The following is a 17,752-nucleotide window of genomic DNA, read 5'->3' as shown; positions in this document are numbered from 1 at the left end:
AAGGATTAATACTAATATAATTTCAAAAAAAAGGATTAATACTAATATATTCCATGATCCTAATTAATAAATTATGCCTTATTAAATTCTCAAACTGATAATAAATTAAATACTATTATGTAACGAATAATTTTTTAACAAACACATTACAAAATATTTTGAGATGGTTATAATTATAATCATAAATTGGACTCTATCAACTTAAATTTGAAAAACAGTAAAATAAATGTCAATTATATACTCACTTAAAAAACAATTATGTGTACACTTCAATTGAGGTAGTTTCCAAATAATCTTTTACAATGAAAAATAAATTGCAGTGTTTAAAAAAGAAATTGAGGTACTACAAACATAAGTTAGACTTTATTAACTTAAATTTCAAAATACAAAGTAATTCTTAATTATGTCCCCACTTCAATCGAGGTGGTTACAGTCTTACAGAGAGGTTTTATTTATTGACATTGTGAGGATGAAAATGCACGTGATATAGTTTGTACCATAAATGTGCTAATTATTGGAAGGAAGGGGAAAAGATCATGGAAGAATCGAGAGAAAACATATAGTAATATATTTGCTCTATGTACTAAATTCCTATCAATTTCTATAATATAATTGATGTTAATTCACTAAATTTTCTTAAATACCATAATAAAATGCAAGTCGATATATCCCCTGAGTAATATTTTTAATTATCCTCTAATTCCGACCGGATACGGTGAAGGCTAAAGGTCTCCCAAAAAGTGCGCCAATTAGAAATTGAACTTTTGACCTATAGATTCAAAAGTGGTTGTGACCGGTACATTGCACGGAGATATTAATTTTGTTTGAACTTTTTTTTTTAAAATGTGTAATTTTTGTTACAATTATTAAAATAAATTTAATGTCTTAAAATGATAAAAATAACTTTAAATATAAAAAAACATAAATTTATATTTTTTTATTGTGATGAATGTGTCTAATTTTGTTTTGTAGAAACATAATTATATTTATTTGTGTTTTTGTATAAATATTACAATTTGATTTTTTATTTAATATGACATTAACATATATGAGCTAATAAAAGACATTGAGTATAGTTTTTCGATGGAGAAAAAAAGACATTGAGTAAGCCTTCGTATTATTAATTAATTAAATTGAGAAGAAAATTAACATTGAGGATAAAAGGCACTAAATGAATGTTTCTAACATTAACCGGAGGAGACCTAGTCACTATCACATAAAGTTCAATGTATCACCCTAGACCGAAAGACAATGCTATCTCCCTCTCCCAAATACAGCAACTTGCCAAATTATCATCCGCTCCCCAAGTATCGTTCCATTGTTGTTCTCTTACCATTCACTATAACTTTTTCATCTTCAATGTTACCGAAATAGTCGAAAAAAAGATAAGAAAGCTTACTCAAGTTCACAAAGTTTCAATAATCTAAAGGTAGTTCAAAAAAAATCTAAAGAAGGTATAACCAACCATACAAAATTCACAATTACAGTAACATTTAAGAGGGCCTAAAAGCTACTTTCATTAGCAAAGAAACATCTTCAATGCCAATTTAAACAACATATTTAAGTAAAATCCCTAGAAAGATACTTCTCAAATAACATTCTCTTCTTTAAAGAAATGTTATAGAGAAAATACAACATTTTAGCATATACAATAGGAGCACAAAAACAAATGAAATCTAAATTAACTTTTGGAGTCCTCATAACTTTGGTAGCCTAACAACACTCAATGGTGTAATTACATTATGATTCTCTACCTACCGTCTTAACCATCACCTTTGATCCCAAATCTTTGGTATGTCTTCCAAAGCACCAATTTTTGAAGACTTCCTCTTGGCTAGCTCAGTTTTAGTATGCTTCTCAAAAGCACCAATTCTTGAAAACTTGATCCTAGCTCACTCAAAGGCTAGCTCATCAGGGCTGCTAAAGAATTGCATTCCTAAATCAAGTGACTTGGCCTTTGAATAACCTCAATGGGCAGTGCCATGCCTTGACAATTTTTCCAAAATCCTTCTACCTCCACATATACCATTCTAGCCATCATTTTTTAACCAAAAGTGTTGACCTCAAATAAGCCAATAGTATTTATTAGCAGAGCTGAGATACTGATACCCTTATCTGAACTATCATCCTCTTGAGAATCAACAACAATAACCTGTACAGTTTCTAAATGCATCGTATCACTTGATACAAATGATCAGAGGTTGATTAGCATATGAATCTTTCTGTCCACTACCTTCCTTGTCCTTCACTTTGTTGCTGCCTCTGCTGGTTGAGCACTTTACTTTCTTGTTCTGGGAAGATTGAAGTTCTTGCAGTCTAAAATCACTCATTTTAGCATTTTCTGTCCCAGTCTTCTCTCTCTTCTTGCATAATTCTTATTCATATAATCAGTAAATAGAAAAACCAACATCCTTATAATCATTGTACTTGTGAATAGTCTTGGGAATGCATAGGCTGAAAAACAAAACTTCAAAGAAGGAAAAAAAAGCCATAACATGGAATGGGAGTGAAAGAGGAAATAAATAGCCAAGGTGAAAAAAGTAAAAAGAAGGATGATTCATACCTTGGCGCGAGACAACAATGCTGCAACTTGAACGTTCAGTCAGAATTCTCATATCCACTCTCATTTATCTTCTTCGTTACTCCTACTTTTTTCCTTCCTGAGAACATCTGTCTTTAGTTTGGATAAGATGATACACTTGAATCACACTGTTGAAATATATGGCTGGCTGTGATATCAATTTAAGACTCCAATATAAGATTCACCACCTTAATTTCCTACTAATTCTACCAACCATGCAGAAGCAGAGAATCCAAAACCTTGCAACTGTCAAGTTAGAATTTATATTTGAGACTTGATCCCTGGAACTGCGAAAATAAAAATAAACAAAACATATTCAATTAAAACCTAGAAGCTACTATCATGTACTTTTTATAGTGTATGCTCATGAACTTTATACTGTATGCTTCCATTTACTTTATAGTAAAATTTAATTTAGTGTAACCTTTTGCATGTTGTTTTTTCAAAATTGTCATTTTCTTTCTATGTTGAGAGAATCAGCTCCAAGTGCAGAAAAAAATAAGCACTATAGTCGGTTCAAGAAAAAGAAGCACATGAGGAGAAATAGAATTAGAGAGACCAAACTCTTAAAAATGAAGGTAATATTAAAAAGCAGCGTACACCGACTAAATAATAACAGCAAAAGTTGGAGATTCAAACTCACCAAGGAAAATCAATGAAACAGGGCAAAAGAAACACATGTTGTATTCACACAGCTCTTACACCAAGGAGACATGTCTTAAAAAATGAAAGCAATATGAATGATGCATTGTAATAAGTATAACATTTTGTAGCACAGTCATCAGTGTAATATTGTGATTGATTGTTTCCAGCATAATGAAGGAACATCACTGAAAAACATGAACAAAATGAAATTTGTTTCTAGCATAATAAAGAAATAAATAAAAGAAAAAAAAATGAAGAAAGGTAGTTAAACCTGCCGATTTGCAGACTTAAGCAAATCAATTGAGTTCCTGAGGCTTTATGTTCTGAAAATCCTCTTCAAGTGTTATTCTTACTGGATCTATTAGCAGCCTCAGCCCTTGAGAAATTCTATCAGGATTTTCCATAGCCCTACCGTAAAATAGATATCAGAAAGAAACAGGTTCATGAGAACAAACAGTTCAGGAAAAAAGAGAACAAATTAGGAAAAAAGAGAACAGATTATTCTAGCTGTAATACTGATTTAGTAGAACTGATAGAAGCCTCTGACACTTTCAGGAAACCATTTTCTTCCGCTAACTCCTTCTCTTTCCCATTCCCATCACTATCTTCCATCCATGCCTCTGGAACACACTTTTCCTAACCATAAACCAATAAAAGCATATAACAGACATGATAATCATTCACTTTGATCATAATACAATGCCAAGCCTGATTTATTTTCAAAAATAAAATATTAAAAAAATCCTATATCCACTTAGGGGTGTTCATAACCGAACCAATCCAAACAAAACCGACAAACCGATCCAAAAAAACCGAAATCCAATCAAACCGAAAACCGAACGGACTGAAAATTGAAAAAACCGAAATTATTTATTGGATCGGATCGGATTTCGGATTTGATTTCCAAAACCGAACCAATCCAATCCAAACCGAACATTCACAAATATGTATACTTTTAGTTATACATATATCATTCCATTTACACTTACATAGTACATATTTATTGTATATATATTGATTATATCACACATGCATCAAAGTTTACTATATACATGCATCAAAGTAAACAATTATAATCATAATTTTAAAATAGGTTGACTATGTTATAATTTATGAATGTTATATTAATGTTATAAATTATGTATCATTGTATTTATCATATATTATATATTTTTAAAATTCATACAACACAATTTGAAAGTATAAAAAAGTGAAACAAAAACCCAACAATCCAATCCAATCCAAACCGCTATAGATTGGATTGGATTGGTTCGGATTTGAATTTAGTAAAAAATCCATTGGATGACAAAATCATAAAACCGATGAGATCGGATCGGATGATTTTTCTCCTCAAAACCGATCCAATCCAATCCGCGAACACCCTTCCACTTACTGTTTTCACTTTTACTTACAAAGATAAAAACTTGTTTCCACTGATTCCTACGCAAGTCTTTGAAAATACGAAACAGTAGGAAAATCAAAATGACATTTTGTAATTAAAAATGAGAATAGGAAATGAATACAGATAAAATTTTCACAAACCAAACATCCCCAACTTTCATACACAAAAAGGAACACAAAAAATATTAAAGTAAAAATTAAATCACACAGTATGGGAAAATTCAAGCAGCGAACTTCAAGCAACACAGTGAAGTTCATCAAAACAAAATCGATCCAAAAAAAGAGAGAGAAACCCTAGGAAGTAAACACAATTCACATTGGGGATGTGAGGGAGAATACAGAAAAACTCAAGCACCCAGAATGAAAAGATGAAATTTTGCGCGAAAATTAGGGCTTGGGAACTCACGGGGTGGGTTCTGGAAGCTTCGTCTTTGAAGTGGTGATGGTGAAGCGAAGACGGCAAGGATGAAGTGAAAGATGGTAATTAAGCCCTCGGTAACTGAAGCATCATCGCGAAGTTGAAGAAGAAGAAGTGAAATTACGATACTGATCGAACCTTCCCCGGTTTCAAAATCTTATCCATGCCGCTGATAAAGACCAAAACCACAATATTTTCACTATTACAGATTGAAGACGGTAATCGAACCTTAATCACATAGTAAGGTCGATTGAGATGAACGAATGAAAGACGAAAAAAAGAGGGGAAAGCAAACGAACCTTGGGATCAGGAGGAAGAAGATAATCTCAGAAGAACAATCAAAGAGTTGCAGAGTTGACGATTTTGTGCGGCCAAACCCTAGTGGAAAAGAAAGCTGCGTCGCAAGAGTTGCAGAGGAGATAAGCGACAATAGAAAGCAATTTATCCAGAAGTTTTTGTGAAAAATTAAAGAGATAGTTATGTTTCAGAAGGGGAGTCGAAAGCAATTGAAACGTTTCAGAAAGCGTAACTGCAGAAAAGGGAGAAGGTGAAAAGAGATTTTTTTTAAATGGAAAAGAGATGTTTTGAATGTAATAATGGAAGAGTAAAAGTCAGGATGTCAACGGCCAGGATCAAACTAAGGGACGACCTTAATTAATTTTCTATTCAATCAATAACACAATTACTGAAATAACCATTCATAAAAAATTCAATCATGTGCAATCTCAAATTGAATGACCGTTTTACCCTATTTGCTGCAGAAACTCTGCTTTTATATATATTATATTATAGATTATAGATAGATAGATTATAGATTATAGATTATAAATAGATAGATAGATAGATAGATAGATTATAGATAGATAAATTATAGATTATAGATAGATAGATACTATTATCGAGTCCACATAAGATAAGAGTCTCTTATGCTATCATATCATAATCCAACTGTTTTATCTTATCTTTACTAGGCATGTGGACCGGACGAGTTTGGGCGAATTCAGGCAAAAAATATCAGTTATATCGGGTGAAATTCTCCTAACCACCAGGTTCTTCATCGGCCATCTAGTTGCCATGGGTTGTTCGGGTTCAATTTTAACAGTTCACGGCTTTAGCAAGTGGGTTGGGGCGAGTTTAACATTCAAAAAAAAATGAAGAAAATTGAAGATGGCTTATGATTGGGTTCAAGCCCAAACCGAAACCGACAAAATTAAACCATAAAAACCAATTTATTACACCCTGTGTCGCCAATCAGCCCAACCGGACTGAATTCACAAAAATCAACTTGGTTTTATTAGATAAAGTTCGGCCTCGGTTCATTATGGACAACCCTAAATTCTTGACTACCAAACAAACCAAAAACCATTAAGTTTTTTACTATGATTATTATATGTATATAAGAGCCATTAAATTAGTTTTTTAGGAATTTTTTTCTTGATGAATTTAAAAGCAACTAAGTTTTTTTAATCTAAAAGCAATTATTAAGCTGGAAAGAAAGAATACGAGAATTTCTATTAGAAGATAAAGCTAGGGCCAATATGATTGGTGGAAATCAAGCAACGAAAGATAGCCTAGCCTCACTCTTTTCATTTTTTTGGTTGGTATAGCCTCACTCTAAACCAGACGAATATTACTAATATTATAATTTCACCCAAAAAAGTGTCCCTTTGAGTCTCTCTTCCCTCGTCGTCTCACGTGGCAGTTGCGATACCACTGATAAGTCTGCGGTTCCTACACCACCCCATCCATGGCGGTCTCAGCACCACCGTCAGCTACCGGTCTCCGACTCCGATGCATCAACACCTTCTCTCCCTCACTCCGTCCTCACCGCTCATTCCCCACTCCCTCCTCCAACAAATCTCTAACCGTCATCGCAATGGCTCCCAAAAAGAAGGTACATCACAAAAACAGCCCAATCTGACTTAATTTTTCCTTTAAGACTAATCCCTCGAAACTCGGAGACTACGTTAAGTGAGTCTCGACAAATGCTTCTACGCATCGTCCCCGTTATACTAAATTCTTAAGGAGCTCACGTTATATTTATTGATTATTTTCATTTAATTTCTTTTCTACTGACGCAAAAATTAGCAATTGATTGAGCTGATTTCCTTGTGCAAGGTGAACAAGTACGACGGTAACTGGAAGAAGGAGTGGTTCGGCGCCGGGATCTTCTACGAGGGAAGCGAGCAGGTGGACGTCGACGTGTTCAAGAAGCTGGAGAAGAGTAAGGTGCTGAGCACCGTCGAGAGAGCAGGGCTGCTGTCCAAAGCGGAGGAGTTGGGGGTCACGCTTTCTTCGATCGAGAAGCTCGGTTTGTTTTCCAAGGCGGAGGAGCTCGGGTTGCTGAGTTTGTTGGAGAGTGCCGCTGGCTTTTCCCCCTCAGTGTTGGCGTCGGCGTCGATCCCGGCGCTTGTGGCTGCCCTTGCGGCGGTCGTCCTCATTCCAGATGACTCAGCTGGGCTCGTGGTCGTCCAGGACGTCGTCGCTGCCGTGTTCGGCGTCGGGGCTGTCGGGTTGTTAGTTGGGTCTGTTGTTCTAGGCGGATTGCAAGAGGCTGATTAGTTGAATTGAATTGAAGAACATTAGGTGGATTAATTTTTGTTTTTTGTTTTTTTTCCTCTTTTAGTTTTTGAATTGAGGCCATCGCTTTAACTTTATAGTGTAAAAAAAATAAATTACTGAAACTGAAAGTGGGAACATACAAGGTTTCTTTATGGAGGGCTCTAGCCTCTAAGGTGCACTATTAGTTTTTTTTTTTCTTTTTGATAAGCAAAGAAGATATATTGATAACCCATATACAAAGAGGGGAAAAGAAAAGCAAATTACATAAAATAAAAGATATTATCCCCCACTTTAATATCAAAGGACACAGTGAATTATAAATCAGAAACGGTTGTAGCCCCCCATCCACCCATCAGCAATGAGAAAACATGAAAATGATAAATAATGGCTACTAGACACAGAACCTTCAAAAGAAATAACCCAAGCACTAGAGAGTGTATGCAAGCATTTGGATAATTTTTTCATTCAAAGAATGAGAAGCCAACACCCTTCATCTTATGACGGATCCAATGCCACGAACGAAATTGGATAACATCCACCAAAGCCTCCTTGTCAAACTCAACAGATCCAAATATAATTTCATTTCGATGTGGCAAAATAGACCAAACAACAGCAAGCCAAACAACAATCTCACCCATCTTTTGAGACTGAGTCCGACCATGACAAGGGAAATTCAGCAAATGATCACAAGGAGAGACAAGCGAGACATTCGGAATCACGAGCCAAGCACTACATACATCCCAGAAACCACGCAACAGCGGACAGGAGGACATTAGATGAGCAGTAGTTTCGACCTCCACATGACAGAAATCGCAAGACACATCATCGTGAGCATGTAACACCCCTCTTCTCAATAGTTGTTGTCTACTCTGCAAACGGTCCAACATCAGCCGCCAAGCAAACACCTTTACATTGGACGGTACTAGAGCTGCCCAAATGAGTTTAAGAGCCCGATCAGCTTCACCTTCATCACAAACTTGCAAAAAAGAGTAAGTACTATTAACTGTATAAATCCCCTCATGGTTCAGCGACCACCGCCACTTATCAGACTGGTATTTCCTGAAGTTGAACACACTTACTTCCTCTCTCATTTTATGGACCCACCCCATCTCCTTCTCACTCAACACCCTCCGCCATTTAAAGTTCCACCTTCATTCCCCATTTGACCAGCCTCCTATCTCTGCTATTGTAGCATATTTTTGTCGAGACAGATTATAGAGTCTATGGAAACACACATCCAACAATCCCTCCCCCGTCCAATTCTCAGTCCAAAACCGTGTAGCATCCCCATTCCGAACTTCTTTTTGGAGACCAAATTCAAACCAATCGTCGTGATTGTGATCAAGGCAAGCCGCCTTGATATCCCTCCACCAAGATGATTTAGAAGCTTGACCTCTATTCCCATAATTTGCTCGAATAACCCGACAGCACAGGCTATTTGGTTCAGTCAAGAAGTCTCTCTCCTCATTCCACCTCACTATGAGGTGTGAAAGTAACATTATTGCTACTAGTTAGGAATTTACATTGGCGCAAGATCTTTCTTTTCTAACCGTTTGATTTATTTGTTTTTTATTTGGCGGTTATGATTGTTTACTTGCACTTGTTTCAATTATTTATTTATTTGCGGACTCACTTTTGACAAAAAAGAAGTAAACTCCTCCTTACCCTCAACCATTATGTCTCACTGTCTCTCAGCATTCAAGGATTTAGGGTGATATTCGCGACAACGACGTCGACGATGACAACATGTACTTCAACGACCCCACCTCTATGCGCTCAATATCCTCCCTGACAACTCCCGACCCTCAACCCCCGCCTAACACCTGGATCCATGTTTCTCCTCCCTCGATCTCGTCCTTGACTGCCTCATAGAGGATGTTCGATCTGTAATCTACAGGTCACCAAGGAGCAGTACACCTACAAATCCATGGCCACCCTCTAGCTCACTAACCACAATTACATCAAAGGTCTAGATCATGCAACCGACCACTACAACATGGGCCCCATTAAAGTGAGCTCTGCTTGAACCCTTAGATGCTCCATTTGGATTGGATTTCCCAGATTGACACACCCTAATTGCAACCCCTGTCACGTTTCGGTGCGCTACAACGACAATCATTAATATTCGCAAAAGACTCGATGAGAAAGAGAATAGGTGAAGGGAGGAGAGGAGGAGAAATCTGTTTTAAGTCTTTGAAGCAGGGAAATTGGGAACAATTTCGAGTGATGAATAAGGCGGTTTACATGGCGGTTCAATTCATATAATCAATGGGTTTCGAGCAGGTTCGCGTTGATGCCACAATGAAGGAAAGGAATAACAGGAAGAAGGGTGGTGATGGAGGTTGTGGGAGGGATTGGTAGTGGGGGTTAATTAGGAATATCATAGAGACATAAGAATGGGTTGTTGAATTGTGCTTGGGTAAACCTTAATGGTTGACAATTGAAAAAAAGGTTTCCAAAATTTTTTTCTCGCATATTTTTTAGTTTTGGTTGCAATTAGGGTGTGTCAATCTGGGAAATAAAGACTGACGAATTATCGCATGTAAGATACGAGGAGTAGCATGAGCTCGTGGTCATAGAAGGGTGAGGGACCTTATCCGGACATATCAAACTTCTATTGTTGCAGTTATAGAGACTTATTTCCAGTTTGATAGTTGCAGCTTTCTAGCATGGTGTGGGCTATGAACTTTACTATGCCTCAGAGGCGGTGGGTCATAGAGGTGGAATTTGGATCCTGGTTCCTTTGGCAAGGTCTTTCTTTGTCAGACAATGGACACCCATTCTCAAGTTCACCCAATTGTATTAAAACTTGTAGTGTGATTTCCCTAGAAACATCTATTTCTTCGTGATACGATGGTAATTGTTGCGTTGAAATCAAATTAGGTTTTGCATATGTGCCACTAGCATAAACTAAGTTATCATCAATAGAAGAATCTCCACAATTGTAATAATTTTGTAGAAGATGAGCAACATCACATTGACAAGACAACGTTAATAAGATTTAACATCAATTTATTTGACCTTAATTAAGTACTTAATTTGTATTAAACGAAATAATATTTGTATTTTGTAAGACCTGGATTTGCAGAACAAGTTAATTTCCGACTCACGCGTAGAATCAGTGTAAGCGTGACAGGAGTTTGATGTTTGAGAAAGATTAATGAAGAAGAAAGTTCAGGAATTGCTTGAGGAATGTTGCGTAGTCGCTGTAGGAATCAGTGCGAGTCGTCTGCACACCTGCCTTATGGCGAGCGTGTCCAGAATAGGCTATTTCCCTTTTAGAGCAACGTATTAAGTGAGATTTCGAATCCTTGGAAAATTTAAAGGTTCTCTTTATTTTTCCTTCGACCAGCGTTTCATTTCGGAACTCTGGACTGTACGCACGATAGTATTCACTTTTCGGAAGTCCGACGACGCTAATTTCTTTGCTTCGAAACCCTAGATTCAAGCGCTGGATGAAGACTTTTTCTATTCGGGACTTCTAACGAAGATTCCGTCCGCGTAGCCAGATTTGTTTCGACATTTCCAATCTTTCTTCAGAAGGAAGTTTTGTCGTCTGACCATCACAGCAAAAAGTAGTTTTTCGGGACAGATTAACTTACACCGCTTTTGGGATTTTAGATATCGTTTTTCCCAAATGTCTGAGATTTGTTTTGAGTTCTGGAATTCTGACGCCAGAATCTCTCTTAGAATTCTTCGGTGAACGTGCTGCAAAAATCGGAATCACAAAATTTTCATTTTCCAGCGATTTCACCCGCCTATAAATAGCTCGAAAATCAAAATATCTTGCCATTTTCTTTCTTCAAGGCCGCGAGCTTCAAGGGGAGGGGAGGAGAAGAATTTTTCGCCAAAACTCGACCGATCTTCGTGCAGTTCGTCCCTACTTCGAGGTACTGAGGTAACTAGCATGATTCTTACCTCTGATTACTGTTTCTACTGCGTTTCTGAAGTCGTTTATGTGCTCACAGTTTTGAGCTTTTTGTAAAACTGTCCGTTTTCTCTGATTTCTTGGTTGGGGTTTGTTCCCTACGTGCCCAAGAGTCTAAAACCTTTGTCAGTAATCGCCGATTGTGATCGAGCTGTCCAGGATCTGAAAAACTGATTCAAAACCCTTTTTGTCGCACATTTCGAAACTTTATTGTCGAAAAGTCGTAATCTGACTTCGTGCCTTTAGGATTTGTTGTCACGGATGTCGTTAGGATCATTGCTATCAAATTTGTTTTCCGAATTGATAACTTTGAGGTTTTGAGCTTTTATTTTGGACCAAAATGCCCCTGAACAGCCGTATTTTGATCCGATCGTCCGAAAATTGTTCCGACAGTTTATTTGCCTTAGTTTTACCCTAAAACTACCTTGTAAACAGATTTGATCGAAGAAAAAGAGCCGGAGCCCTTTTTCCTTTTTGGCCGAGAGCTTGTAGTGATGGGGGAGGGAGTTTTCGTTTTCGAAAACTTGTCCTTTCGTACTCGATTGTTATATTCTGAAGCTTTAATGCTTTGTCTATCGTTTATGAGTTGTATGGCGATCGAACTGATCGATTTTGTTTGGATTCTGCTTTGTTTTCTCCGAGGTTCAGTTGAAGGAACTTTGGGAGTTTCAGAGCATTTGTGTGAAGGAGATTTTGATTACGAGGCTGGAGCAGCTCGAGGTTAGGGCAACTTACATATTAGCTATGATTGCATGATAGGCGTCGATAAATTCGACTTATGCTTTATCTGATGTTGATTATGATGATGAGTTGATGTTATGATGCTTTCCATAACTTGTGATATTGTGATATTGTTGAATTGTGCGTTTTGACGCGACTTCGGAGTGGGGATTCATTGATCTGGTGATCTTTGATATTTCGGGTTGGATAAACAACCCTAGGCAAGTTCAAACTTGAGTTTTGAGACTTAGCCATTTGTTCGTATACTTAGACTTTCCCCGGAAATTTCTTGTGGGTGGTTTGTTTTTGGAAAACCTAGTATGAATAGAATTTTGAAAACTAGAGACTTTGGGAGACCTAGACTTTGAGAAATAAACTCATAACCTGATTAATTCAATTCGAAACATTTTTATTAACGAATAAGCATAGGGGAACGAAAGGGGGAAAATAATTGCGAAGAACGGGGAAAAGTCGACTTTTGTTGTGGGTTTTGGAATTGGGGAAAGCCACTGAGGTGAGCTACGGTGACGATTGAAAGTCACCGAGTACTCTAGTACTCTTGTTATTCGAGTTGTGTTGTATTGACCGACACTAACTCTCGGGTTTGGTTGTTCGAGTTGTGCTGTATTGACCGACACTAACTCTGGGTTTTGGGTGTTGGAGTTGTGTTGTATTGACCGACACTAACTCCTGAAGGTGCGAAAAACACTAGAAAGGGGGGGTTTGAATAGAGTTTTTGAGTCACGGGTATACTTTTCAGCTTTTTCAAAAACTCAAAGATAAAAACTAAGTGCTGAATGATGGGAAGTAAAGCACGCAAGTATTTTATCCTGGTTCACTTGAGATAAAAGCTCAAGCTAATCCAGTCCACCTGTGAAGGTGATTTCTTCCTTCTTCTGATGAAGGCAATCCACTAAAATCAATGAATGTTACAACTGCACTTTGCAACCTGCTAAGTGACTAACAATACACTGATTTTCACACTAGTATCCTCTTAAGAAGCTGATCTACCGATCCTCTTAAGACTAGCTAAAAACTGAATCAGCCTTGATTCAGTCCACTTAAGATCCGACCAACCTTGGTCTCTTAAGGAACTTTACAATAAGATGTAAAAGGTTTCGGGTTTACAATGAATGCTTCTGAAAAGCGAATGGTAAACTCAGATGTTTAAGAACAGTGAAGAAATATTGCTAAGAGATTGGTTTGTAAGTGTTGAATGATTTCAGCAAAGTTTCTTAACTTCTTTCTTCTTTCTTCAGCCTTTATATACTCCAAGACTTGTGATGTAGCCGTTGCTAGGGTTTTATCCGTTGGAGTGGCAATTCTGTAATATCAGACTGCTAGGATGTACAAGGTAGGTGGCGGACAGACTGAGACTTGTACGACGTTGTACTGTGATAGCGACCTGTCCTTTCACCAGTTGACTTGTGATCAAACAGCTTCAGATGAACGTTGGTGAAGCTTCTGATCATCGTCAGATTGAAGCTTGGATTCTTCTGACCTTGCAACTTCTGCTTCTGAACAAGTTCCTCAGAACTTCTGATCGTCAGAGCTGGAATAGCTTGGGTCTTCAGAACCAACTTCTTGCGAGTCTTCAGAACTTGAGTCTTCTGCTTATGGACCGTTCCACTGGAACATCTGGTCTTCAGAACTTCTGACTTGAGTTCTTCAGAACTTCTTGAGAGCTTCCATCTTCAGAGCTTCTGAGGTATTTGCCACTGTTCAGAACGAACATGGTAGGTTAAAGAGCTCTCTTTTTAGTAACCCTTGGTTCTTCTTCTTCTGAACGAATAGGCTTGGGTCAGATTCGTTTGTCACAACTTAAAAAGACAAACGTTAGGGTACCACAATTGTTCATCATCACAAACCTTAATTGTAATCATCAAAACATAGAGATTCAACCACTGATCAAACCTTGATCTTACAATCTCCCCCTTTTTGATGATGACAAAACAAGTATTTTGATGAACAATTTTTACACAATAAACTGAATACACAAGAGAGAAAAGATCAGAGATTAAACTTATCCTTGTGTAACGGTTTGCAATGCTCTTTCTGAATCTGAGTTAACACCTGATTCTGAGCTAGGGTCTCCCCCTGACTCCCCCTGAATCTATGACGATGAATTTGTGAAGAATCTAGATTCGGAGTCTGGTTATGTGATTAGAATTTATGCTTGAAGAGATGTATACTCATCAGAAGTGATGGTTCAGAACTTAGCGTATATCACATAGTAACATAGAGTCTTGTCTAGATATAATTGGAATAAGGCGTCAGAAGCAAGATTAGTTCAGAATATGACCAAAATGTATTCCTTATCTGAGACGCTTGACAATATCTATGTGCTACAAGTATTTGATACTTGTTCTCCTCTTTGGTTTTATATAGTATAAAAGTTTATCAAAACCAATTTTATGTACTCCCCCTTTTTGTCATAATCAAAAAGAGTGAAAAACAACACCAACAATAACAAGAACAATAACAAAGAGGTGATGCAAATAAGACACGTTATTATTACTGAATGGAGAAGAAGTACAAAGGATCGAAAGGAAAGAAAAAGACTAATCCTAGATAAATAGGAAGGCTCGAGAATTCTTCATGGAGAGAAGTTGAAGGTGGAGGGGACGAATGTCCTGATCAATTGTGGCTAACTGAGTAGCCAGTTCTTCCTTCAAGGCAACGTTCTCCTGGACGGCCTCTTGATCCGCTTCATCGTGATCTTCTTCATATTCCAGAAGCATGCAAATGCCCTGGAGCTGATCTTCAACGTCCTTCCGGCGAGTGGTCAGACGGAGGAGGTCATTCAGAACTGCTTGAAGGTTCTGAAGACAGTGAGTCTGATGAGAAGTGAGCCAGCATTTCAGAAGGGTCGCAATCTTCTCAAGAGCGTGAGAGATCTGAGAAGAAGATAGATTGACACTCCATGGAAAGACTTGGTCGAATACCAGAGTCTTGAGTTCAGATATCAAGGTGACAGTAGTCATTTTGATTTGGAAGAGAGGAGAATAGATATGAATGGAGGAGAATGGGATTGAATTGTGAGGGAGAAGATGAACGCAGTGAATATAAATAAGAAAAGTAACAGAAAAGCATGCATAAAACTTATCAATCATAAAAGCATGTGAGTTACTAAATGGGCGGTGCATTAAATCAGAAAATAAGAAATTAACACAGACAACATGAATTAAATTTAGTCATAACACATAAATGCATGCATGATAGAAGTGAGGGATTCAAGGCTTGGAAGTGGAGGGAAGGTTGTCCATTAGGTACTTCATGATTGCTTCCATTTTGCCTGAGGACTCTTGAATTTGCTTGCTTTGCTCATTCTGAACACGTCCTTGTTCCTCAACCATCTGAAATAACCTTTGCTGATCATTCTGAATTCTGTCAATCCGGGCAGCAAGAATTTCAACTTCTGGAGCTGGAGCAGAGCTAGGAACTTCTGGAGCTTGAGCATGAGGAGCAACTTCAGCATCTGATGACATTGCAATATCAACTTTAGTTGGCCCTTGCTTCTGAACTTCATCAGCATCTGCATCTTCCAGAATGACTATGCCGTCAGAGCTTTCTTCTGCAACCTCTGCTGAAGGCATCTCAGCATCCTCTGAGGTACATTCAGAGAGAACACATGGTCTTTCAGCCATAGCTCTTCTCAAGGGTTCACAAACCCCGTGCAGCACTCTCTGCCTTTGCTCATAGGCCCTCTCAGATGCATCATGAACTCTTAGTCTTTTCTCCCTGCTTAGTTGCTTCTGAAGAGCATGAACTTTGCCTTCTGACCATCTTTCAAAGGCAGACCATAGACCATCAACCAGAGAGGCGTCAAACTGAATATCAGTTACCTGATACAGCCAGTTCAGTCTTCTGGTGGCCTCTTCAGAAAACTCCTGAATGAGTTGAGTAAGACTCTGAGGATGGAAGGAGGTGGCCAGAGTCAGAATAGGCTGAGGAATTCTGGCAGCATTGGAGCTCGAAGCATTGGAGCTATCAGGTCTGAGTTGTTCTGAAGGTGTGGAATCAATCTCATGGTCCTTCTCTGTGCCTGAGTGATCTGATTCATCCATGTGCTCAGCTTCAGAGATTGTATCTGACCTTTGCCTTGAGGTAACAGTCTTCTCAGGTGAGGTGAAACTCAGATCCTGTGAGTTGACTGCTGAGTAGTTGGATAAAGACACATAGGAGGTCTCAGCAGCATCTGGAAGCTGATCTTCAAAATTGGAAGCTATTTGTTGAAGGGGCTTCACATTGAAAGGCGGTACAAGGATCTGAACATCATCATCCTCTTTTTCTGTCTCAGCAGGAATCTCACCAGTTTGGGTTATGAGGAAGGTGTGTGAAGTGGATGCAGGCTTGGGAGTGAATTGTTGAACCAAGGTTCTCAGGGTAGCCTCACTTTGAACAATACCTTGAATGAAGGAATTGAAATGAGGTACAGGTTCAGTTGGGATGGATGTGGAGGAGGTGTAAATTGGAATGGAAGGGATGGCTGTGGTAGCTACTTGGATGGTTGATGTAGGAGCTTGAGGTTCAGCTTGTGTTTCAGGTTGAGTGGGTGCTGTTTGGGTTGAGGTAGGCATGAAGGTAGATATAGGCAGGGGTTGTTCAGGTATTACTACTAAAGCAGAATCAGAGTTAATGCTTTCAGTAATTACCTTACTTGGACTTCTGATGGATGTGGTTCTGGTGAGTTGTGCAGCCCTGGCAGGATCAGAAGTGCGTTTTGATCTTCTTTCCCTTTGTGCTTCTGAAGCAGGGTCAGATGCCTGCTGTGATTCTGCCTCTTTCTACTGAAGTGGACCTTTCAGAGGCAGTTTCCTTCTCCTGACCAAGTGTACTTCGTCAGAGTCTGTGGATTCTTCAGCTTCTGAGGATTCCCTTATACCCTGAAGCATATTCTGGATGATCTCATGGTCATCCTGCTCATCTTCTTCCTCAAGAATAACTTTTCTCCTCTTGGCTAGAGGAACATCATCATCTTCAGTTTCCTCACTTGAGGAGTCTTCCCATGAGTCCTCAGAACTTTCAGATTCAGATACTTGACGTGATTGAACTGAGGTTCTCTTAGAAGGTCTCTCAGGAGAGGATTCCCTGATGACCACAGTCTTGGATGCAGCTTTCTTCTTTGTAGGTTCCTCTGTCAGAATCCCTTTGCCCTTAGGATCTGAAGGCTTGCTGCTTGTTGCCCTCCTTGATTTCCTTGTTGCCAACTTAGGAGGACTTTAAGGAAGTGTATTGACGAATTCTGCAAGAGTGATAGGATCTCCTTGTCTTCTGAGCATCCTTACATATTCAAGAATGCAAGCTGGATTGTCCTTCTTGGACCAAAGAGGAAAATCATCAATAGGATAGTTCCTCTGACGAACTTCATCAGAAGTGTCTTCTCTGGGAGCAACTTGGACTTTCTCAATGATCTGCATTTTCTTCAACTTTGTACCATTGAGAGCATCGCCGATAGTCATGGCCAGATCGTCATGAAGTCCAATGTCTGATAGGG

General features: G+C 38.4%; 2 protein-coding genes and 1 long non-coding RNA gene across 7 annotated transcripts; 1 reads left to right on the top strand and 2 right to left on the bottom strand.

The window, feature by feature from the left end:
• Positions 1-1,474: 1,474 nt before the first annotated feature.
• On the bottom strand, positions 1,475-5,622 carry LOC130737324 (uncharacterized). 5 transcript variants are annotated; one of them, XR_009018695.1, is made up of 6 exons: positions 5,345-5,622; positions 5,034-5,214; positions 3,743-3,862; positions 3,498-3,634; positions 3,225-3,411; positions 1,475-2,827 (listed from the first exon to the last, which is right to left on the bottom strand). It is a non-coding gene; the product is annotated as an uncharacterized LOC130737324 (long non-coding RNA). The 5 variants fall into 5 exon arrangements; XR_009018674.1 differs by having other exon boundaries at positions 1,475-2,868; positions 5,345-5,621; XR_009018657.1 differs by having other exon boundaries at positions 1,475-3,411; positions 5,345-5,617.
• A 1,028-nt stretch (positions 5,623-6,650) lies between these two features.
• Positions 6,651-7,759, top strand: LOC130737253 (uncharacterized). The gene is made up of 2 exons (XM_057589031.1): positions 6,651-6,939; positions 7,164-7,759. The coding sequence occupies exons 1-2, from the start codon at positions 6,793-6,795 to the stop codon at positions 7,605-7,607; spliced, it is 591 nt and encodes a 196-aa protein (XP_057445014.1). The 5' UTR covers positions 6,651-6,792; the 3' UTR covers positions 7,608-7,759.
• Positions 7,760-8,068: 309 nt separating this feature from the next.
• On the bottom strand, positions 8,069-8,698 carry LOC130737058 (uncharacterized). The gene has a single exon (XM_057588829.1). It carries the CDS (start codon positions 8,696-8,698, stop codon positions 8,069-8,071), a length of 630 nt encoding a protein of 209 aa, XP_057444812.1.
• Positions 8,699-17,752: the final 9,054 nt, after the last annotated feature.

This window comes from Lotus japonicus, chromosome 1 (genome assembly GCF_012489685.1).
Source record: "Lotus japonicus ecotype B-129 chromosome 1, LjGifu_v1.2".
Lineage (NCBI taxonomy): Eukaryota > Viridiplantae > Streptophyta > Magnoliopsida > Fabales > Fabaceae > Lotus > Lotus japonicus.
The sequence above is the reverse complement of the archived record's forward strand: the minus strand, read 5'-3'. Positions and strand labels throughout refer to the sequence as shown.